The sequence below is a fragment of the Rhododendron vialii genome, chromosome 1a, assembly GCF_030253575.1.
Source record: "Rhododendron vialii isolate Sample 1 chromosome 1a, ASM3025357v1".
In the NCBI taxonomy this organism is placed as follows: domain Eukaryota; kingdom Viridiplantae; phylum Streptophyta; class Magnoliopsida; order Ericales; family Ericaceae; genus Rhododendron; species Rhododendron vialii.
In genome coordinates, this window is record NC_080557.1 from 45,778,001 (window position 1) to 45,803,277 (window position 25,277).

The 25,277-nt window shown below is 38.7% G+C and overlaps 2 protein-coding genes across 4 annotated transcripts; both read right to left on the reverse strand.

Annotated features, from left to right (window-relative positions):
* Positions 1–297: 297 nt before the first annotated feature.
* LOC131320916 (pentatricopeptide repeat-containing protein At1g71210, mitochondrial) lies at positions 298–4,780 on the reverse strand. Of its 3 annotated transcripts, none has more exons than XM_058351828.1 (2): positions 1,565–4,780; positions 298–854 (listed from the first exon to the last, which is right to left on the reverse strand). In XM_058351828.1, exon 1 carries the CDS (start codon positions 4,237–4,239, stop codon positions 1,588–1,590), a length of 2,652 nt encoding a protein of 883 aa, XP_058207811.1. In that variant the 5' UTR covers positions 4,240–4,780; the 3' UTR covers positions 298–854; positions 1,565–1,587. The 3 variants fall into 3 exon arrangements, with proteins under 3 accessions (XP_058207811.1, XP_058207820.1, XP_058207829.1); XM_058351837.1 differs by having other exon boundaries at positions 298–919; positions 1,565–4,607; XM_058351846.1 differs by lacking the exon at positions 298–854 and adding an exon at positions 945–1,298 and having other exon boundaries at positions 1,565–4,607.
* Positions 4,781–6,917: 2,137 nt separating this feature from the next.
* On the reverse strand, positions 6,918–22,999 carry LOC131320930 (pre-mRNA-processing factor 39-1-like). The gene is made up of 14 exons (XM_058351854.1): positions 22,841–22,999; positions 21,323–21,893; positions 20,601–20,704; positions 18,038–18,267; positions 17,244–17,411; positions 15,648–16,002; positions 15,008–15,151; positions 13,454–13,606; positions 13,221–13,337; positions 12,410–12,490; positions 12,151–12,300; positions 10,397–10,699; positions 9,461–9,574; positions 6,918–7,604 (listed from the first exon to the last, which is right to left on the reverse strand). The coding sequence occupies exons 2-14, from the start codon at positions 21,852–21,854 to the stop codon at positions 7,497–7,499; spliced, it is 2,559 nt and encodes an 852-aa protein (XP_058207837.1). The 5' UTR covers positions 21,855–21,893; positions 22,841–22,999; the 3' UTR covers positions 6,918–7,496.
* Between the last annotated feature and the right edge of the window lie 2,278 nt (positions 23,000–25,277).

The window sequence follows — 25,277 nt, forward strand, 5'->3', positions numbered from 1 at the left end:
TAGCCTGAACTTGGTCCAAAGCCCTTTGGGAAATGACAGCCCAGGATGTGTTTTGATAATTAATACCCGCCAAGGACATTTTCAGCATTAAAAATGTTCTCAACATGTCTTTGACGGGTATTAATTATCAAAACACGTCATTGCCGTCATTTTCCCAAGCCCTTTTGTCTTACATGGCTGTGCCCTTTGTATTATCATGCACAAGTGTTCCTATCTATTCAAGTTTCCTAAACAGGCACCACTATTGTTGCAGAAACAGAAAAACCATGAGAGTGTGATTTGTAGGGACAAATGGAATAAACTTTGAAATCATAATCACTTTCCATAAATCACATCTGTAGGTGCAATCCCATATTTCCGATTCCACAAAATATGCTGCGCTTGATCAACCGATAGGTGAGTAACACCAAAAGAATAGCAATCTGTCCTGTCTAAACTCTAAAGCATTAGATGAAACTACATGCAAACGCCTTAAAGCTACCCTATCCATTTCTAACAACTTTGAGAGAGTTTCCAATACAAGGGAAAAATGCTTCAGGCCTAGCACATAATGGTTGAAAAACAAGGAATAGTGCTCGCATATCAGCTCCAAACTGCTTAATCCCATCGTCTGAGAATCTATAATCTCTGAATAATATGCTGCCAAAAATGAAATGGAGCCCATCTGCAACACTTCTCCGTAAGTCTGAGAAGTCGTTTGGATTGAGACACGCATCGATAAAACAAAGTCAACTTCTCAAAGTATCCAATGCTTCAAGAAACTCCACAGTTACAGAGAAATCTACGACTTCCGAAGCTCTAAATAGACCAATATCTTCCTCTTGCTCAAAGAGTTCCATAGGTTGGATATAATCCTGCAGAAGGCCAGCAATTATTTCCATTAGAAGATTCATCTCTAGATTAGCCAAGCTCTTAATTTCTTCTCCAAAGAAGAAACAATTATCAGTAGCATCATCTTTTACATTTTCAGCAATTCTCATCTCAAGAAAATCAATATCATCACTCCATTCATGCAGTTTAGATTCACAGTATCTAGTGCCATTAATCACCTCACATAGTGTCAACAAGGATTCATCACTGCAGTCAGTAGCAAGGAACTCAGTTCACTTGTACCTCTGAACAAGCAAAATCAAAAAGGTACCAAAATACTTTGGCTGCTGTTTATCTAATAAATTGGATCCTTGTTAAAATCCCTGGTAAAGTTTTGCAACGTTCAATCATTTCCCAAGCAAGTTTGAGAGCAGATTCTACAATAAATGGGGCTCAGAAGAGCAGCCCTACTCATTCTCTGCAAGTCCCTAGCTCTAGTATATCTCAAAATCAGAGTTCAGGGAACTGAGCATCATAACTCAGCATGCAACTAAACATGGGTAAATGCATATCAATAAGGAACTAATGCCTTTACAATTGCCATTTTCAAGATAAAGGACAACTTCTATTATGCTAAATTTGGTTTACTGTGGGGAAACCCATGAATAAAAAAATGATACAAAATAATCAAACAATCTGTGGATGTAATGAATACCCAAAACCACAGGCTCTATAATTGTTTAGTGTCTTGTACCTGTCACTGTAAACATAATTCTGTTACATGAGTTGTTTAGTACGTTCAGTTGGATCAAGCCCTTTGCGAAACATCTCCTCAACCCATCTTTTGGCCTCCACAGTCCTACCATGTTTGAGAAAACCATGAGCTAGGGTGTCATAAGTCCATCGATCAGGCTCATAACCTTTCTGACATAATCTGTTGAATAACTCAATAGCGTGGTCCATATGGACCATGCTTAGTCTTCTAAGCAACATATTGTACGTGTAGATATCAAGTGGGAAGCACTGTTCAACCAATTTTTCCAAGTCCTTTACATCTTGATTCATTTTGTGGCTAGAAAAAGAACAAATCAACTGGCTAAGCAACCAACTAGACGATGTCTCATTCTGCACATCTCTTGTACGAACCCAATCCCAATAAAGCTCCTGACTTTTCAATGAATGGAGTAGAAGTACATTACCTATAAAGGACGAAATAGGACGGCCAACTTTTATCAAGTCATCAAGAAGATTTACAACCACACTATATCTATTGTTCGAGCACAGCACCTTTACAAGCTCCTCGTAACACTCTAGGCTCGGTTTCAGTTTGTTCTCCCTAATTTCTCCCAACATCTCCAATGCCAGGTCTGGTTTGTTGGCTTTGCAAAGACCAACAATTATGGTGTTGCACAATTTCTTCCCAATCCTTCTTCTCTGGGACAAGTCCCGATAGAAATTTAGAGCATCAGAAATCTTTTCGCTCTTTAGATAACTCTGCAACATCAGAATGTCAGAACCCAAATTGGGTTCTATACCACTTCTCGCCATCATCTCATATACTAGTCTGGCCAACTCTGGTTTTCTGGCATGTCCAGCTCCATCAATGAAAAAATTGTAAACTTGACAGCTCGGCTCATAACGAGACAATTGCATCTCCAGCAATTTGAGAAATTGCTTTTCTGGATTTTCCATATCACATACACAACGAATGACAACTCTGTACAGTTTACGGGTAGGACTATGACCCTTCTCTTGCATTTCTAAGAGCAGTCTAGCGGCAATATCTCCCCTATTGGACTTGTTGAATCCGTATATCAAGTTGAAGTAAGTATTTCTACTCGCTACTTTGTTTGACCTGTTCAATGCCCCATGTACCAAATAACCATCTTCCACTCTCCCAGCTTTGCACAGAGCGGATATGAACTTATCATATACGGAATCACTTGGCATCATATTTCTCCCTAATGCAACGACAACCAACTCCTTCATCTTATCAAACTTACCCTCCCTGCACAAGGCATCCGCAAGGATCGAAAAGGTCTTTTTACCCGGAAAATAGCCTTGGTCAACTGAATCCTTCAAAACATGATAGGCTTCATCAATGCTCCCATCACCACACAGAGTATTGATCAGATAGTTGTAAGCCATGCTACTCGGGGACAGCCCAAACTCATTCCTTGAATTGTACAACTCAAGCGCAACTTCCACCATACCCGCCTTGCAAAAGAAGCATAGAGCAGCATTCATCGTGACCTCATCAGGCAAAACCCTGCGCTCATTCATCTCCATCAGCAATTCGCACACGTCTTCCAACCGGTTCTCCCTCAGAAGCCTGCAAATCAGAACATTATACCGAAACAAGTCGGGCACATACCCCTCGAGCGTCTTCTCTCTCTTAAAGAATTCCAAAGCCCCATCTATCCTCCCGGCCTGAACAAGGTCCCTAATCCAAACCCCATAAGCATCCTCCGCGCACACCATCCCCAACCCGCGAAACTCGTCCAGCAACTCACCCGCCTTCTCAAACTGATTCCTCTTGCAAAGTGCATCCACAAGGGTGCCAACAACGTGCCCGCTCAACCCCCACCCCTCACTAACCAACCCCCGAATCACCGACTCAGCCTTGTCCAACTGGTTCTGCTTACAAAAATTCTTCACCAGTATCGAATGCGTGACCTCACTATCAAATCCGCGTAACGAAATCTGTTTCGCCACGACCTCAACTGCGTCGAAATATCTCTCCTCGACCAAAGCATTCAAGAGCACATGGTAAGCGAAGCCGTCCAAATCAATCCCCTGAAACCGCATTTTACCAAACAGTTGGAGGGCAACCTCGGGCTTACCCGCGACGGCGTATCCCATGACCAGAGTGCTGTAAAACCTGACTTTGTGAGAGAAACGCTGCTTGGTGTACGTGTCGAGGAAGTCGAGCATGAGGGACATGAGCTTGGCCTTGGAGAGGATCTTGAAGATGGCGATGAAGGTGGCTCGGGTGTGGTGGAACGGGCCGGGTTGGCGGCCGGCCCAGTCGAAGAACTTAAGGCAGGAGAGCACGTCCTTTCTGGACTTGCCGTAGTTCAACACGTCCAACACGAAGGGTTCGGACAGGCGGAGGCCCAGTTGCGTCAGGGCTAAATCGGACGAACCGGATTCCGGGCCGCCGCGGCGGAGTATGTCGAAGATCAGGTCGAGTAAGGAGTTGTTGCCGGACTTGAACCAGTCTTTGAAGGAGAGGACCACGACCTTGGCTTGCAGTTGGAGTTCATCGCTGCTGCGAATTGTTGTCGTTGTTGTTGGTGTAGATGGTGCGGTTGCGGCGGTGGCGAGTGAATTGGAAAAAAAGGGGGTGGTGGTGGTGAGGAGGAGGAAGGAGGTGGGGATGGGGGAGAGGAAAGCCCTAGTTTTGGTGATGCATCTGAGGGTTAGCATCCTCAATCATCGAGCTCAATAGCAATTGCAATTCTACTAGAAAAAGAAGGAAACGGAATAGGATTCTTATTCCCTATATATATAAATGCATAAAGCCTACGACATTATTTTCATCTTTCACCTCAGAACTTAAGAGAAGAAGAAGAAAAGCAGCAAAAGCAAGTCGGAAATCATGGGCCTGCCGGAAAAAAGGATGCGGGTTGATTATTCTCGAACAGAACAGAACAGCGGCGACGACGACGACGACGACGATGTTGGATCAGGATCCTCTGTAAGGATTTTCATACGAGGATTCTCCGAGGGTTTTGCTGTGAGTTTGGTTTCTGGATCCTCTACGAGGATTCTTCTCTGTAGGATCGTGTGAGGAGGATTTTTACGAGAATTGGACCGTTCATCTCGACAATCAATTCTCCGAATCTGTATGAATGAGGAGATCTAATGATCGGCAATATTCATCTTTATTTCTCCAGCGAAACGGCGCGGTTTTACCTGATAAAAATCTAACGTTCTCTTTTTCGGTTATCTTCTTCGGTTATCTTCTTCTTCTCTGTTTTTTTTACCAGTTTTCTTCTCTTTTATCTTAAACTTGAACATTATCAAACTTAAAGGTCTTGTTTGGATCAAAAACCAAGGTCTAGCTTGGATAAATAAGTCGATTAGGTTTTTTTTTTTCTTTTCTCCAATCTTTTTCCGTTTTTGTTAGTTTTGTGTTCATTTGTAAATTATTGAATTGTCATGACGAGGGATAAAATATGTAAAAGAATCACAATGAAAACTCAATTTCTTAATAAAGACGAAAAAACTAAGAAGATTTGTCCTTTTGATTTATAATTGTTCTCATTCAAAACAAATTGTGTTTCAAGCATAAATTTTTACTTGTTCGATTCTTCCCGTTGAGATGCAATTTTTTTTTTTTGGTGAACTCAAATATTATAAAGCAAACCAACTACCACCATAAAAAGCATAACGAAAAGAAAAACACAAAAAAAAATTGCATAGCATAACACTTCAAAATAAAAAAGACCAAAAATAATATTATTGAATCTCAAAAAACCACCAAAAAACTCACCGAACATATACTATTAAAACCATCACATGCACACAAACAGTGAAGAAGAAGAAAACAAAAGAAGAAAATGTTAGATCTTTATCAAGTAAAACGGTGCCGTTTTGCTGGAAAAATAAAGAAGGTTGTTTTGGGCCATTAGATTTCCTTATTAGTGTGTTGTCAAGCCCATAACCAACCCTCACAAGATCTTCACAGAAAAATCCTCGCAGAAGATCCGGATCCCGACGGTGTCGATGAAATTGAGATAATTGGCGAATACTATGCTCTTGTTTGTATGCTGAAGACTATGCTGGAGTGGAGAAATCAGGTGTTAATATTGCAAAATTGTTATTACAAGCAATTGAGGAGGTGAGTGCTTCAAATGTTATCCAAGTTGTGCATTTTTTTTTACGTCACCTTGACGTGTGATCGGATTTTTATAGGAGTTGAATGAATCTAGCTCTACATAACCATTTAAAAATTTATATTTGCGCAAGAAAGTAGAATTTCAAACGAGTTAAGTGTGAACAATTTATCCCATCACGTGTCCTTAAGGATAAAATTAGGGTCATGGTCAAATAAACAAACCAAGCACTATTTAGGGTCATTTGTACCCACACTACACGTGTAGCGTGGGCCGTGTGGCCAATCCGGTTGTTTATCTCGGCATAGATGACTCGAATTTTAACCGGAACAAGGCTTTTTAATAGTACTCAACAAGAGCACTCGCAGCCAGATGAAAGGTTTGCATATATCCCGCAGGGTTCAAGGTTTCATGGCCAAAATCCAACGCCATCAGCTAATAGTAATTCTAATCTTAGGACTTCTGCAAAATCTCAACAAGCTCAAATTTCGTGCTTCACTGGAAAAGGTGGTGCTGGTGCTGGAGCTGGACCATGCGCCATCATCACCCAAGGACAAGAGAAAGAAGAAAGCATAGAATTTTCGTTCTTTTTTTTCTATTTAGTACTTCAAATTCAAGACTGATTTAGTAGTTTATGACTTCATGAGCTAGTTTTGTTTTTATTTTTTTTCCGGAATCAGTTGCTATTGTTAATTTATTTCACTTCGTTCTATACTTATTATAACACACAACGTAACCAATTCATGATGTGTTCAGTTAGAAAAATAAAAAAGAAACAGACCTGCACTTTGGAGTAGACCATATCCATTGGTAACGGCTCCAATTCCGAGTCGGAGGGGTAGCTAGGCCGCTAGGCCAGAAGGGAAGAATCGAGACAATGACGTTAATTTAACGCGTACAATGTTTTTTCCTTTGTCTTTTTGGATTATGATCCTTGATAGGATCTTGATCCTTCTTTTCCCTTTTAAGGGGTGTGTATAATCACTACCTTCAGAATAATACAAATACAATATGAATTAATGCTCTCGGTTCTCTTACTAGTGTATTATTTTTTCGAAGTTTAAGACCATACATACCACTGTCTCTTGAAAATAATTTACTACTCCAATATTAGCACAGGACATTTTTCCCTGAGTTATTTGAACCCATGGAAACATTTGTTGTAGTATTTAAAGGAGTTGAGAAACCAGAAACCAATAATTTGGAAAGTAGAACCAATTAATGTTGGTGCTAAAGTCACACAGCGCTGAATATGAAAATCCCGCATTGATGTCCATAAAAAAAAATGCTCATAGCAACTTACTTTCTCTACGATATATTCTGAAGTTTTTTAAATAAAAAAAAAAGAAGACAATTTTCTCTACACGTGCTATTGTCCAATTACCTTCTGAATAAAAATAAGGGGAAAAAAAAAAAAAGCAGACAAGAGGTAACCATTCAAATACAGTTCTGCAGCTAAAACTAGAATTCTATGCAAAGCAGGCATGGTTGCAAATCACTTTGCCTTGATAAAAGCTTCCCAACTACATAGAATCTGCCCCAAAAGTACCAAACTGAAACCTTTTCTACCAGAGAAATTCTCAGACATGAAGCCAACAGACCATCTTCATTCAGCCTCCATCCAACCGCAATGAGATTCGTAGTTCCAAACACAGCATCATATGCTAAAACACAATTCTGCTGCAATTTTGGATAGTCGCAGTACCAACAAAAACTATGTTCAAATCCGTATGTCGGCTGCTTCCCCAATCTCAATATCCATGTTGAAGAAACCCATTGTACCGGAACAACAAGATTTAAGGTTAAGTTACAGGCACAAAATTAGTATCATGTAATCTCACCAGCTCAGTAGTAACTTCCATAATATGCCTGAGGAGTAACTGAAGCAGGTGGTTGTGCAGGATTTAAAGTAGCTGGTGTTGCTGATTGAGCATAACTTTGTGGGGGTACGGCCTGCTTGATATTATAACCAAGAAATTAGGATAACAAATATTTGTTGTGAAATGATTTTCACATTCCCCATTTTACAATCAACACTGCCTTTTTTTGTTTTTATCCACATGAATTTACAATGTTGCCCTTGGATGTGCGAAAGAATGTATTGAAAAAGACAAAAAGGGAATAAATTCATGTGAATAAAGACAAAAACGGAGTGTGTTTCCCTATTTCTTTTGAAAACAATACAAGAATGTCAAATCGAAATCCATTCCTGGTTATCGGCCCATACCAAGGCACAATACCAAAAAATTGCTAAATCAATAACCATGCCATGGAATACAAGTTAAAAGGGCAGACACATGAAGTAAAAGCGCATACGAGTTAAGTAAAACTACTCTACAAGTACAATGAACACACTAGATTCCATCCAGCCCCTACCCAAACCCCACCTTCCCCACCAAAAGAAAAAAGGTCCAAGGGGCACATAAAGGACAAAAAATTCATCACAACTACAACTGCAATTGCTGCAAGCAGTTCAACAAAGTTGATTTGGCAGTGCCATGGTTACTTGACCCATAGCAAGGTGAGGGCCTATGTAGCACGGATACGGACACGGGACACGGCAATTCTAAAAAATGAGGATACGAACACGGTGGGAGACACGCCACGTGTATAAATAAATAAAAAATAAATATATGTACATATATATAAAAAAATTATGAACCATTGTATATGAATAATTTCACAAATTGTATAAATTTTTTTCAAAGGGAAAATTATAGTTTAACCCAAATGTTTTGAATAATTTCATATTAACCCCCAAATTTTTTTTTAAATTACATTTGACCCCCAGTTTGTCCCCTATCAAAAAATAATAAAAATTATTGGACACGCCACGTCAAAAAATAATAAAAATTATTGGACATGCCACATCAAAAAATAATAAAAATTATTGGAAACGCCACGTGGCGTGTCCAATACGTGTCCCCGCTTGAGCCCGTGTCCAATACGTGGACACGGCGCCCTTTTGGAATGTCGGTGCTACATAGGTGAGGGCATTATTGACGAGGTAAAAAGGGAAAACCGCTTAGTAGAACTATATAGCCAACCCTACCCCACACAAACAGGAGAGAACAATGTGACCAAAAAAAGGGGTCAATGACCATCTAATGAGTAAATAACATGAACAGTGGGACTGCAGTTACTGCAGTTGTTTTGGCATCTAAAGCGTTTCCCAAACCAGATATCACGGAGGTGTACGACTTCTGTCACATGGACTATTCTGAACATGGTAAGTACTTAAGTCGGATACTAGACATCTGCGCAAGCATATAGTATGAGTTTGAAATGCTTAGTCAACCAGAAACCAACATATTTAGTAATTGATTTCACTGTGCGACCCATGTCATGCATAAAATGCTTTATGTTACTCTGTAAGCACTACTTTACCATAAATCCCAGTAGAATGTTTTTTCGACAAGTAACCCCAGAACACAGTAGAATATGTTCACAAATGACTATCAAAGCATGCCCGTCATCCTTGTATATACGAATAAAAAGTACTGCACACTCGGAAGTCGTACCACACCCCTATCCAATCCAGTATACATCATAGTTTACAACGGGCAGTCAATCCCATAATCACCAGATCTCCAGCCCTAATTATCACGGAATTGCACTTTAGTTTTCTGTAGTGGCATAGGAGGACTATGATACAACCAGATTAAAAGGATATCAAAATTCTTGGGTTAAGATATAATGGTTCCTATGCAACTAGCTCAATACCATGTCAGCTCCATACAACTAGCTTCAAGTAAAGATAATTCTTAACTAGAGAAGAGTATCATTGAAAATACACAGTATCAAGTCACCTGGCCAGGATATGGAGGAGGATAAGCACCATAAGCAGCAGCCTGGGGCACGGATGTTGGTATTTGTGGATGTGTATAGCTGCTTCCATAACTACCGTATGCACCATATGCAGCCTGTTTACAGAGAAATAAAGGATGATGTAATATCGCTGAATAGTAAGGCATCAACAACATTGGATCGAGTCAAATATGTAACATAGGACTAATTGGGGCAGACCTGATACGATTCATCCAACACAACCATGAAACATTGCCAGGAGGAAACTAAATATTTTTCCACAGAAAGCCAATGGAACTCAATTTTCTTTTCACAGGCCCGCTGAATCCTGGAAAATAGGTTCTTGGGGGAAGCATGGTAGTAGGGAGGGCAGGGTAGGGGTGTCATCTGATATTTCCACAAGCTAACTTCATTCTAATTCTCAAGTTTGTAGTTGAAATAGTCGTGTTCCAAGCTCTATTAGGTAATATGACCATTTTAATTGGTGAGGTCACTCCAGCTTTGCAAATTGTGGATTGATATGTGATTCCATTGTGAACGCAAACTGTCCATCAATCCACGCAAGTTGCAAGATGGAAATCATTGCCATCATTTAGAAACTTCTATCTTTCACACATAGGCCATCATTAAGGAACTATCTTTAAAATGCATAAACTACATGGTTCTTTTTTCACGCAATATCTATCTATGCGTGTGTGTGCACGCGAAAATAGGGTACGTGAGCTTCTTCGAGCACCTAAATTATCACAAGGAAATGGAATTCCCCAACCCAAAAACACCGCTTAATCATCAAGACTAAACCCTGGCAATGGCCCAAGGGGGATGAAAACTTAGAATGACATACCAAACCATCCATTATGATAGACCTAATTAGAAACAAAAACAAGAACAAAAAAGAAAAAAGTAGTATCAGGATGCGCAGACAAATGGTAAAATACCTGTTGAGTATATCCAGGGTTCCACTGTTGTCCTTGGGATGGTGCGACTTGTGGCCAACCTTGAGGCTGCAAGCCATAACCTGCTGCCAATTGATTTTGTGCATTTGGATATGCACCCATTACTGATGGGGCGGATGTAGGAACACCAGAGTAAGACTTGGCTACCTTTGTTTTGTCTGAAACCAGAAAATCTTCAGCATTACGCTTTTTCGACTCGGACGTGCTCTTGTGATGTAAGAACAACTTGGCATGCCGATCGTCAGCCTTCTTGATAGAGCTTGCATCCCCAAAGAGATCCAAAAACTGAAAAATCAATCGTCAGTCCACCACTCCGCAAAATATAGTTATCCAGAAAACATAAATAACCATGAAGCTTTTTTCCCTCCTAGGGTTGTGTTCTTTTATTAAGTGAATAACGCAGCAAGCATTTCTTTCAACTTGAGATTTACCTTTTGATACCTCAATTAAAATAATAATGGCACCTAAACTACTTACTCCCCGATTGAACAACCATGCATTGATCTTCTTCCACAACTCTATCCTGGCATGGACACATACTACTAAGAGGATTTCTTTCCCTTTACAGCTTTACTCTAATACACTTCTCCTTAATCCTTATAGTAGTAACCTTCCCACACAATTCTTGACAACTGAACAAGCCAGCTCAGGTTCCAACAATAGTATTCTCTGCTCCTAAGCTTCAGTGGTTCCCAGTGATTGGCAGCAACTGAAACGCACAAGAGAATGAGAATGGTAATACTTACTTCGCCTTCTCTTACAAGTAGAAGATGATTGGGTTCAACTTCTTGACCCAGAACTCGCAAATGAGCTAACTTACTAGCATTGCAATGCTCCAAAAGCCCAAAAATCCTTCCCCTTGGTGCTTGAGAACAATTCTTGGGCCTCGACAGATTCTCTGCCCAAGAAAACAGCTATCTGAGAACTCGTCCGTGGCCACCAAACGAGGACACCCTGGTCTTTATGTACGTAGTTCAATTTCTCAAAGGCCCACTTCCATTTCACCTCCGAAGACTTTGAGCGGTGCCAAATCTGAAATTCCTAAATCCATGAATTTTTAAACGAAACCAAGTTAAATACTTTTCCCTTCTAAACCCTTACTTGTTCCATCTCTCCCGTAGAACCTATCCCTACAAGCTTCTCAGAACAAAAATCAGTAACTTCTATTGTACGTGGCTTCAGGACCTAGTTATCATTGTCTACCAAATCACCAACTTGCCAAAAACCTTGAAGGATGTTAGGCAACTTCCACCCAACAAAATTTCCACTTTCCAATTTTGTGACCAAGAAATAGTTTTAATTTCAAGATAAAAACAAGTCATCCTCTATTTCAACGTTTTTATTTGGTTGCATGATATTGCACGCCAATTGACCACTCCAAGACCAAGAGAACACAACACAAACCACTAAATTCCCATCGCAAACATGCAGATAGGTATACCATAAGTAACTGTTTTGTTGAGCCTGAGTAAACATACATGCACGCATAAGTAACTACCCTGACTATCCACTTCAAAAGTAAAATTACAATGTGCAGATCACAATTTATATGACTATTGGTCTACTGAGTCGAATTTGGATAAACAATGTTTTTTGTAAATTATGCATACAATTATGAAGAAATGAGAAAAGCATTGTTACAAACTTTATACTGAGTTCTGCCCAACAATTGAGAACTTGTCAACCTTTCAATATGACTCTATGAACGTTCTAAAACAGAAATGACAAATCATCACCTCTAAGAAAATGCTAGATAGCTCCTCTCTCTCGGCAATACTTGCAAGATTCTGGTTGTCAGGGCTAGGAATTATGAACTTCTCAACCAATGCATCAAAATATTCAATTCGTTTTGGAAGTGGCTGAATTGCTTCCAAATGGATCATAGCCTGCACAAATCATAGAAAAGAGTGCAACGTGTAAGCTGCAGAATGAAGTTGCCAAACATAAACTCTGACGCAATGTACAAAAAAGCCCTCTGTGAGTGACAGAGCAAACCTCAAGAAGCGGTTTCGACAGCTGCACAACCTCAAGTGCTTGAACTAGAACTTCCCTGGCTTTATCCACATTGCCAGAAACCTACCACCCAAAACTTAAGGAATTAGAGAGCGTCATTGAAATCCGTGCTAAGGAACTTTATTCCAGGATAAGGTATTCTACGACCAAGAGGTATCTGCTACAAAGCAATAGGGGAATCCGCCAAAAACTCAGAACCATGATTTGAGGGTTGAAAAGTGGATAATTGGTTATGTATTTACATTTTAAGATTTGAAGTATGAGGCTATAATTCAACTTCAACCCGAGGGTAAACATAAAATACAGAGTCCAGGCAGGTCTCCCTGAGACACACGGCACTCGAATCATGGACAAAATGCAATCTTTAGGCAGAAGACTGAGACGTAACTATGACATTATTGAAAGTTGGTTGGAATAAGCAGATGCTTGAAAAGGGCTAAAAGCAAAAACACAGATCAAACCATGATTTAGAGGCCAAGCCCAAGTAAATGGACTTTAGGCTTACCTACTTACTCTGGGAGACAAGGAGGAGGAGAAGAAACAGAAAACCACCAAAAGAATCCTTGAATAGACATGAAATTGGCTAGTTTGAGTTATGATTTGTTTTAATTGACGAATGGAAAAGACCATTAATGTTTCACTTCATTCAGCTGAAGATTCAAGCAGAAAGTGATGTTCAACATCACTTCTTAACACCAAGAGCTATTTCCAATCGTGGAGGGAAGGGGGAAGAAGTTCTCACTATTGTTAGTTTACAGGTTTGAGCACGAGAAAGACTGAGAGCTTTACATACCAAATGTAAGAACCGAGAATATTGTGCAAACAAGAAAGCCAAAGTTTGTGAATTTTCTTTTCCTTTCTCAATTGCAAGGGCCTGTTCATATACAGAACAAGCATCTTCCAGATTTCCCTGCAGAAATGAGGACCAACCTTATTATGACATTTCACCATGAGGACCAACCTTATTATGACATTTAACCAGAACAATTAACCAAAAGTTCTTCAATCCTGCTCAAACAAACTTACCAGACGATGTTCCATGTTCGCATGCTTCACAATAGCCTCTAAAAGACCAGGTGAAATTTCAGAATGTACAAGTTGATAGGAAGCTCGAGCTCCGGGAACATCCCCACTATGCTCCTTGAATCGAGCAGCAAAAAGATGAATCTCTGGTTGTCTCTGTATGATTGGAGATGAGTCAATCATCATAGAAATACAGGACATCTATGAGGGTAAGAGTAGTAGCAACAAGGAACCAAAGATGTTTGCCATTTCATAGTTGGAAGAAGGGGAATCATTTTGGCTAGTATACCAGACGTCCTTTGAACTAAAGTTAATTAAATTTCATAATTAGCTCAGACCAAAGACCAAATCTAAACAAGTAGTTAGGTTTTTAGTAGTTATGCGGCATTTATACGGGGTTAGGGCAATACTCAAATCCCAAACGTCAGTTTCATAATTATTCATGGGTGCCTAAAAGTACGAGTGAATAACCACTAAAGCATAGTTCCATAATTATTCAACATTGATCAATTATGCCATTGCAACATTGAAAAAAAAAATCACAATGAGGGAAATTCATCATAGTGGGTTTTTGCTCGAAGCAACAAAGGCATTTGAACAGTCATAAGATAAAATGAAGAAAACCTTGCAGCAGAAGAGTTGATGTACTCAATTAAGATATTAGAAGAAATTTTTTCTTTTACAAGGTGTCAGCATCAAGAGGGAAATTGTAATTTTCTTATCAACTAATTTCGGTAAGGACATTAGTCTAAATAAAATACCTGATTGATTTACACATTTTGAGTAGTGTTAGAAAATGTAAGCAGAATATTCCAAACACATTGCGCAACTATTCTTAAGTTATTGGATTTGGATTTGAAATTTTTTTTTGAAAAATAGTAGGGGTAATAAGTGGAAAGAGATAGAGAGAGAAATGTTAAAAGTAGGGGGAATCTAGGGGGTATTTTTTGAAAAATGCTTTTTGAAAAGCAAAGAGAACAAGGCAAAGTTAGCCTCCCCCAAAATGGAAAACAAACATCATTTTTTTTTTTGGAAAAGAGCAATAGATATCTGTCAGAAAACTATGGAAAAGGGAAATAAGGCCCAAGAGAATCAGATAGAGCAGACTATTAGACGTCCACATTAAGGCATTCATCCCATTTTGCATAAATGTCTTCTACATACCACTCTATTATCTGTCAGAGATAGTTTCCCATCTCCTTTTTGGTGGTCTTTTTCGTTTTCCTTTTTTTGAGTGTTTTTTTTTCCCTATCTGGAAAAAAAACGTAGTAGAAAAGCAACATGATGTAGATGGTTTCATCTTTCCGATGAAACAATTTGAGTATTAGTAAGCTATATGTAAACGAAAAAAGCATTGTCGTTTTCTCAAACAGATATCTTGTTCAAAAAGTGCCAACAGGTGTAAATGCAACACTGATGACAGCACAGAGTTATAGTCGTATAACTCGATCTGTCTTCTATATCCACCTTGATGACTGTAGTTTACTGTACACCAAAATTACGATCTCAAAGAACAAACCCAAAATAACACAATACAGCCAGGACTGATAATCATACCTTAACAAATACTTGGGTAGCACGAGCTAGTGCATTATTAGCAAGATCCATACTTCCACTAGCTTCCATGCATAAAACATACCGTATCCAATACTCAGGATAATTTGCACAAGCAATCAAGCATCTTTCATATAACTTGACAACCTGGGTCATATGAGTAACATCATGGGTCAAAAAGTACAATTTAATATTGCATGAACTAAAGCACTAATATACGAAAGAAAGGACCAAGAAGAAATGCATAAGAAGTACTCCGTTGATGGAACAGGGAGGCCCCTCAAACACGAAAGGAGGGACCCTCCTTGCCTGACAGATAGATGGTTAAGAAGTAACAAGACACCTGCATGCATAACATTTGAACTTTAAAACAAGCATTTACCAAACAACACATCAAGAACCCAGAATGTCGACTCACAATGAAGGTTTGAAGTACTTAGCCTCATAGAAACCAAATGGAAGGGCCCAAGCGTTTGTCCAAGTTCAATATCCCGTTTAAAAGATGCTTCATCCAACAGTTTAGCCAATAAAGCAAATGATACGGCAGATATTACTTAACTGTAAGTCAATATATAACAAGGGCAACTAAAACTACAACCCATAAGGAAATTCAATCGTGGCCAGAGCAATAAACTCAAAATACCTTATTGAAGTCGTCTCCTTGTTCAATTAAATCAAGGTAGTTGTGCCAATTTTCAAGTTCTGCAACATTTAGAGGCCGCACATGAAAGTAAGGCCTCCTGATAGCTGTTTCAAAACCAAGGATCTTAGAATCGAACTCTTTAGCTTTCTTAAACATCTCTTCTCTAATGGCAATATACTTCTCCAACTCCTCAGCTTCTGTTAAGCCTGCACTTACGGGTTTAGCAGATTCCACAGCATTAGGATTAACCTCTCCCTCAATTTCATGATCTCCAGCTTCTGGAATCACAGCAGCTGCAGCTTCCTCAGCAGTCATTAATTCTGACAGAGGCCGGCTTGCAGCTAATTCCTTAAAGCTGCATTACAAATGACAAAAACTGAGGTAAAATTCTCACAAAGCAAGTACCAATGCAATTATCTTTTCGTCAGTAGAAACCATAATAAATACTAAATGGAAAACAAGCTGAGGGCAAGATGATACCATTGGGTAATATATTACTCTCCTACTAGAAGGCAACATAACCAGATTTATTGAGATAATGAGAATTCAGGGTAAAGCAATGAAGCTTTTGAGAGCAAGTTGTGAAATGGATGTAACTGAATAATTTTTCTAGCTGGATAGGTTAAGTTCATACGCTAGTTAATTTAGACCATAGCATTAATCCAAGCAGACTCTCTTTCTAGGCAAAGGAAACACAAATCAAACAATAAGGCATTCAAAACTGCACATAGTGTTGGTCATCAATGACTTAGATTGATGCAGCCCACGGTCATACCAAGAGAAGCAGATGAGCCTGGCTTATCCAGGTGAGTCTCCTTATAGAATTTCCCTGCAGCTCAGGATTTTCACACTATAAAGTTGCAAGTAACTAAACACTCAAATACGAGTAGCTTCTACCGAAGCATCTACAATAAGTTGCATGAACTTTGATCCAAACCCTTCTGTACTAGGACTTAATGTCCGGTAACAAAATCGAAAGGAAGTGATGGAAAAACTGGTCCGATAAAACAAAATTTGCTCACAAGAAACAAATGTACTGGGCAAGGGAAGCTCATGAACTACAATATATGTGCATTGAGCACAAAATTGATCTCCAATGTAACCCTTGGTAATACACAAACAGTCCTCGAATCAAATTAATGACCAGCAGAACTTCCCGAGCTCCATCTAGTCCATGCTTTTGAGATAAAACAAAACAATTTCAATGTAAAGCATATTGTGGCAGAGACATGGGAAAAAACTTGGTCATTGAAGCACACGCAGTAAACAAGGACATAACAATTCCAAACTGTTACTACTGTTCAATAAGTGGCCTCAAAGCTGCAAAATTTAATTTAAGTATGAGTACATTGAGTAGCAGTTGGGATGGACATGACAACCATATTTTATTGTCACGAGAATTCTGCAATAAAACCAGAAAGTTCCAACATAGAAACTTGGCTCCCTCAAATTACAAGCAAGATTGCATTCACTCCATTTTAACAATAAATAGATTAAAGTAGGTTAACAGATAGAGGGAGAGAAAAATAACACTCACATATGCCTGCTATAGACAAGTAAATAAATAAATGGAGACCAAAGAAATAAATGAATTACCTATTCAAGTAACGATCCAATTGTTGATTGGGATTCTCTAAAATCCGTGTGTAGATCGAGGCAAGACGTGACCACTCCTGCTGCATGTATTCATACTCAATATATTTATCCCAAAGCGTGAAAGATAGGTAATCTGATCCAACATATGCTAATCCTCTGTCAAATAGCCTGAAAGACAATGAAACAACTATCAGTGTAATCTACTAGAACCATCAACAAGGCCATGGAAAGCACATCAACAATGTGTGTCAGTGGCACTGATATTGAAGGCGAGTTACAGTCACTTTGCTAGCCCATGACAATCCCAAATTTATCCACAAATACACTCTGCATTTTCCTTCCTAAGGAATACACACAATGTCCACGAAATGAAAATGTGATACCTTCTAACACCATAACTTGGACGAGGTGTCTGAGCAGCAATTTTTTATCGATCATTTGATATAATTCAATGTGTCATTGTCAAAAACAGTAAAACTCTAGGGAGACTATTACACATCCCTTGTGGGAAAAGGAGGAGGTAATAAGGCCATTACATAAAATCAAAGCCAAATATAAACTCATACAGCTACGCTAGCCCACACCTCAGTAATTATTATTTCTCAAGTGCATTACAGACAATCCTTGCACCGTAATGATACAAGGCATTGTAGCAGAGATGAAAATTTGGGTCAGACAGCAGTCACAGCACTAAAAAGCATCTAGTCCTCGTGACAATGAGAAAATCTAGCAATCATGCCTCACCACAGGGAACTGCAATAGCAATGAACAGAAAATCTAAAATAAAAAAATACCTTCGAACCGTCTCTCCGTCTCCATATGCACCAATGGCAAATAAACAATAGTGCAACCAAATGTCCACAGAATAAGTCACTGCTTGAACTGCCTGTTCGTAGACCTCCACAACTCTGTCAACAGTGCTTAGATTAAACTCATGATCCGCATACTTCTTCCAATAACCATAACACAAAGGAAACTCAGCTAGAAAGGAATCATAAACTTTCCGGATGTTCAAAATATTGCCCTGTATAGACGAACATAAAAGATGTTAACTCGAGTGGAATAACAGGTTCTAGAAACGGGTATGAATACAAGCTCCATTTGAAATGAACAGATCCTTGAATTAACAAAAGCAAAAAGAAACATCCACTAAAATACCCCAAAAGTCAAAATGCTAATATAGCCATGAACAAAGGACTCGTAAGACCAGTCATAAACAAAAGGACTCGTAAGCCCACCAGGAAATAAGATGACAAACTTATCTGACACGGTGATAAAATTGAATCTGGAGCTGATGATACACATTCAGCATAGCATTGAAAATCAACAAACAAGATAAAGGGGATCAAGCGTATAAGCCACAAGCAATTTCTAATGTAATTTTCAAAGCAGAAAACAGACCATGAAATGAGAGGGAGAATAAATTCAAAGTCATTTAGAGAGTACTCATTTTCACTAATCTTTAGTCATGTTGCAATTCTACACTGAGCTTACAACTATGGTAACGTCCTTCGCTGAAATGCAAATTTGTACAAAGAATCAAATGTAAATGGGAGTGATGAGCTCGCAAACCAATCTGAAACAAGGGCAAACAAGTCCACTGCAACCAATAATGCAGTATGAGAGGGGGCTAGGGGCCATACGGCTATAAATCTTTATTGTTGACTTTGGAAAAAAGTACCGGGATTCTTCTAAACTACTACTGTTTGAAAAGCTGAGTGAGTTTCCCAGCCCATTTTTCCTCTGTCCATTGTCAGCAACCACTTAAAAGGTATCTGTTCTCAGCCGATCCAAACAACAGACACCATAAGTTCAATGCTGTCTGGTTAGAGAAAGTGTCACCAACTCTTGAAGACGAGATAAACCTCAAGATAAAAGCCAAAAGTCAAACACAACAATTGACTGTGTTGTCAAAGGCACGCTTAGGCGCAAGGCGCATCAAAGCGCAGGGTTAGTGCCTTGACTGAGCCCAAGTGAGGCGCCTTCAATGAAGAGCAGACAAGGTGTGCCTAAATGAGAAAAGGCACGCCTCTTTCAATTCTAATCACAGCCATAGGATCAAAGCTAGGTTAAAGGTATTACTTTCACTCCTTCAGCCTTGACTTCAGTCGATCGTAAATCTCTCCGCTCTCGATCACCAAAATGAAAATAGCACATGTATAATCTCGATCTTCGATCGATCTTCTCTGTCCTCTCTCTCCTCTCCTCTCCTCTTTTCTCTCTCGATCATTATTCGATCTTCTCTCTTTGCGGATATAGTTGACATCTATTATTTTGTATATGAAAACAAAAAAACTTTTTTTTTTTTAAATTTCAGAAATATGTGTGTGTGTGTGTGTGTGTCTGTTTCTAATTATACTGCATATGATGAAAAAGTTTTTCTTTAATGTTTTCAGAAAATACACTTTTTTATGTTTTTTATGTGTATTAGACTACTAGGCTATATGGTATTGCTGCGTGCTATTTTTTCCTCTCTTTTTTTGCCTAGGTGTGCCTCACTTCAAAAAAGCGCGTGCAGCCTTGCGCCTCTCGCCTAGGCCCCAACAGATCTTTGCGCCTCTCGCCCTTAACAACTATGAGTGTTACCACTTGGGATATGGAACTCCTACCAACTTCAAGTTCGCCAATGGCCAAGTGAAACTGCCAGATGTTTCGACATAGACTACCTCCCATGCGCAAGTATCGGAATTTATGAGTTACCAGTTGTGTAGTTATTTTTTTGTTTATTAGGCATTAACTGTAGTTTTTTGTCACTAGGACGGGTGACCCGGGTCAAACTACGTTTCTTGGCAGTTGGCTCTGATGTGTGCTTTTAGTTGAATCTTTATTTATGAATTTGGAATCTTAGTCCTCCTAGGAATACAAAACACATAGAAGCCTGCAAAGCTACATTGTAAAATAACATTTTCTCACCGTAAGAAAACCAACTTTTGAAGGAGACAAGCATTTATAACTCACACTATGATAATAAAGAATAACCACCCCCTTTCCACAGGCGCATCAACGATGTGATTAAGGCCCAACATTAGGCATCTCGTCCTTTCAAACTGAACCATTATCATAATCCCTCGGAAAAAATACGGGATGTAAATCATCTACTTAGGTACACATGATGGATATATCTCAATTCAGTCACGTAGCATGGTAATCAAGTGTCCAGAGTTTGAGATACTTCACAAATTCATCAAACACAGGTACATACACACACATAAAAGAGATTATTGTAAATAGAGCTCCATCGTGACGCATATATGGATCCCTAACCAAATAAAGTACTGTAAAACAGATTGCTGCATTTAGCTTCACAAAATCAACAAAATCCAAAAATTTCAGCATTGGAAAGTCAACTTCACATACCTCCCATATCCTCTCTGTCTCTTCAATTAGGGCAGTCCATGCATTAAAATCTAATGAATTAGTCCTCACAATGCTCCATAACCGTTCTTCTTCAGCAGATAATGCTACAAACAAAATATAACAAAAGAAAATATCACAAACCAGAAATGTAGAACATCTAATTTACACATTAGAGAAAATGGTCTCTGGAAAACAGACTTCATTATTTCATTCACGTATGACCATAAAAAACAGCAACAATAGCAAGCAACATTTCCTTTAAGAGTGAGGTAGAGTAACAGTATTTAAAACGTTACCTTTAGCAGTAAAAAATTAATTCAGCATACGACATCTAAACTTTGTTACCAAAAAATAAAAGACATCTTATCTTTGGAACAACCAATTCCAAGAGCAAAGAAATTGAACCATAGGAAAAATAAACTCGGGAGTGAAGCACAAGCTGCACAACAATGCAATTAACATAACTGCAACCAATGCCAATTAAGGGAAATACAAAGAGGGAAAGAAGCTTCAAGTGTCCAATCAGCCAGTAACAAAAAGCTAAATCATGCGTACAAACAGCTATATATTCTTCAAGTGACCTATGCATAAATCTCCCCAATATTTAACCACAATAAAACTCAGAGAGAAAAAAAGAAAAAGGATTGTTTTAGAAAAAAGCATTGGCTCTGGACACCACCCCACGCGGAACCCTATCTTACAGACAAGACAGAGAGACATACCATAACCATCCAGCAGCTGGTGCTCCGAACCAAATCCATGAACATCATCCGACGGATTCCCATTCTCACTTATACCATTTATCACAACATTTGCCGATTCGCTAACCTCATTTCCATTGATGGAGGAATCATAACCTGTAACTTTGGATGAATCTGTAACAGCATCTGCACTAGCTGCAAGATTCTCTTGAGTAGCAGAAAGTCCATAAGATGACCTAGAATTATCAACATCCATCGTAGTAGGAGCTTCCTGCATGACTGAGTTTAAATCTGTACTGAAGGCTCCACCAGCTGCATTAGAACCATCAGGAATGGTAATGGCAGCATCGGCCACATCAGCAGAAGCATCCAAACCTCCAGTGGTTGTCGTAGCATCAGAAGAAGACGATTTTCCACCAGCCCCATCAGCAAAGGCAACAGCTTCGGAAGCAGCATTTGAGCTGGTGTTACCGTAATCAGTGGAAGAATAACCAGCGGTTGTGTACCCCATGACTGTAGATGTCTGAGCAACCACAGTTTCACTGTCTCCCATGGTGACAAAATAACTACGTACTTAACTTCACGAGAAAAGCTGCAAGAAGGTGAACATAAAACTAAAGTTATCTTATTGTTTCAGAACCAACTATCAAAATTGGAAAAGGATTTCTAAAAGAGGTGAAATAGTATCTACCCACAAAGATATGCATAGAACACGTACATCCTTAGTTAGAACCTGGAGTAAGATATTCAAGCCAATTGTATCCAAATTATCTGTAACAGCTGCTCAACGTATGAAGGGGCCTGATGGAGTTTTACCCCGTGAGTGAGACCCTTTGAGAGAGACACTCTGTAAGTGACTGAGAGGGTCTACCACCCATCTCTTCTCAGCTTCCAAGAACACCTGATGGAGATGGCCATTCAACGGCCTTCTTGTTTTCTTCTTCCTTCTTTATGTAAATGTATAGGTGTAGGTGTGAGGCAGAGAGGTGTAAACCAGAGATCAGAGAGTTGAGGGAGGGAGTTCCATGCGTGCAACTCCATTTCTGGCAACGTGTCGAAAGAGTCTATTCTCTGTGGAGAGGGCATTCCAGCCAAACCACGTTAACTTTGGTTTATGTGTTGTGTGTGAGTGATCCCCGATCCCCAACAGGGGACTCCACCACAATTACGGACTGTAACGTGGTTAAGAACCGCGTACTGTGGTCATTCCAGTTTCAATTACTCTACCGCAATTCTGTTCTAGTTAGTACTTAATAGCAACTTCCTAAAAACAAGCAAGGCGTGGTACTTCTGCTCCAAGAAACTCAGATGGTTCAGCAACGAACTCTGAACCATAACGCATTCAGGAAACTAAAACCCTACTTCTAACTAACCTTTAATTTCTTAAACGTAAGCCCTTTAATATTGCAATCAAATATCTGAAAAGCCACATGTGTGCGCATCCATGGAGATAGTCACCAGAAACAAAAAGACTATGAATACGAACACACGAATTAGAAAACCAAATGAAAAGAAAGAAGTCGCGTAACGAATGCACACCTGAATCTGCGAGGGTTGGCCTGAGAGATGTAGGTTTTGGTTGGGTTTAGGGTTTTCAGTTTGGAAGAGAGAGAGAGAGAGAGAGAGAGCAGCGGAATTAGGGCTCCGGTTGGGTTATATCGAGGGGGGCTCTGCGACTTGGTGCGAAACATAAAGCAAATATAAGTCGTTGCGGCAATTACACATGTCGCTGTCGAGGGTTGAACCCTCTGATACGGAAGGTTAGAAACCAAACGAGTCATGAGCGATGCATTTTGTTTGGTTCCTCTCACAGAAATAATTTTTTCAAAATTTTTACATTATTTCGTCATCGGTGTTTTTTCATTTTTAGTGATTTTTTGTCAAATTTTTTACTTATTTTATATTTTTTAGATGTACATAGCATATCTTTGTTCGAAAAATAAAAGAATTTGTTAAAATATTAAAAAAAAAATATTAAAGACGGAAAAATAGGCAAACCTATAAGACTTTTTTATCTCAGAACTACAAACCAAACATAGTGAGTCCTATAATTCGCTTTCAATTTTTAGAACTGTTTCGCTTAATTTTTTGTACTTTTTGAAAATTTTGTTCTTATTCAAAAGAAAATCGCGTTCATTATTTTTACGCTAAACTTTTGTGGAGTATTGATTCGTCTCTATAGGAGAAATCGGAAAAGTAAAATACCAAAAAAATAATTGAAAATATCCAATTTTAAGCCCAAAAAATAAAAATAAAAATAAAACCTGAAAAATGGTTATTCTCCCAAAATATTTAGGTAATAATTTTTTACTTTTGACGAGACAGATCGGATGACCAAAAAATTGGGGCGCAAAATTAACAAACGAAAAAAAAATCAATAAGAACCGAAAAAAAAAAGTTCATAAAGTTCTCAACACCACCTTACTGGCAAATTTCAGTTTGGTTTTGAAATGTTTTTAAAACATGCTTTCACGTTCACGCACGTGCATCATGCAATTTATGTCTTGACTCATGCAAATAATATGTGTATTCGTCCGCAAACACAACGCATGAATTGGGTGTCTAAACACACCGTAATGAAAACAACTTTTTCTCATGTGGTGATTCTTTTTGTGCATGGACGGACACATAATTGAAGTGTTTGGTGAGCGAACGTCACATAAATTTTTTGAATACATCAACGGGATATCAATTATACCAGTACAAATTGCAAAAATACTACAAAAAACATTATCATGCAAATTTTATGATCAACTTATAAAGGTGTAATAGTGAATAATCGCATGAATACATACAATGTTGTATATGTGTGTGTGTTAAAACTTAAAAGTAAAATACATAACCTAATATTCCATCTCTCCTTGGGGAAGTCGCTAAAACTGCGTTTGGCGATCCTTTATAATATACTTGTAACTGAACTTGGGTGGGAAGATGGGCGGGTCCCGACTCCGGCGTTTTGGTTTCATGTGGTTTTTTTTTTTTTTGTTTGTTGTTTTCTGTATTTTCGAATTGATAGTGTCCGCTTTTATTGTACAATGTTCTTCTTATATACGGTATAATATATTGAATGATATGGTTTGTTTTAAAAATTAAAAAAAAAAACTATATAGTCTTGAATTTTTTACAAAAATACTACCACAAGTATACATAAAAAATAGTACTCCCTCCGTTCCATTTTCATTGTCCATTATTCATTTTCTATCTTTTGTGTCTATTGCCTATATCTTTTAATTGATAATATTTTTCATGATTTTAACGACTTTGTAGTATAGAAGAAATTAAAATCTATCAAATAAAATCCATATTGTATATTTTTGGAAATTCACATTAAAAGATATAAGCGATTGAAAACTGACACGAACATCAAAAAAAAAGACAACAAAAATGGAACGGAGGGAGTATGAATTTTGGGTAGGGCGATCACCCTATTTCATCTGCCTCTCGGTCCATCATTACTTATTTGTCTGCTTATTTGACATTAAAAGAAGCTCATCAAAACTTCATCTGAACCGTTTATTTGCAAGTCTCAATGTGTTTAACGCTCGTCAGACTCCGATATCTATCTCTACGAGTCATCACGATATTTTTTTTTAAGGGTTGCTGGACATTTTTCGTATAAAAAGGTGAAACCAAAAGAAAGTATAATCTAATGTAGTACTACCAATTTTACACGTTAATCGGGAGATGGAAGATTATAAAAAGATGTCAACTGTCACGTAAGTCTTGGCAAAATTTTGGCTTCTGAAGAGGCCCGGGAATACAGCACAAAAATTATGCCGATGCCGGGAGCTGAACCCGGTGGATTTAGCAAAAAGCACATTAGATTGTGCTACAACGGTTGCTGCTTTAGAAGGCTTGGAAATATACCGATTTTATATATGAATAGCTCCTATCAGTTGCCAAAACAACATAACGTAAAAACTAGGGAATGACTTCGGTGTTCCCGGTCATTTTGGGGACACCGTAACTTTTGGCA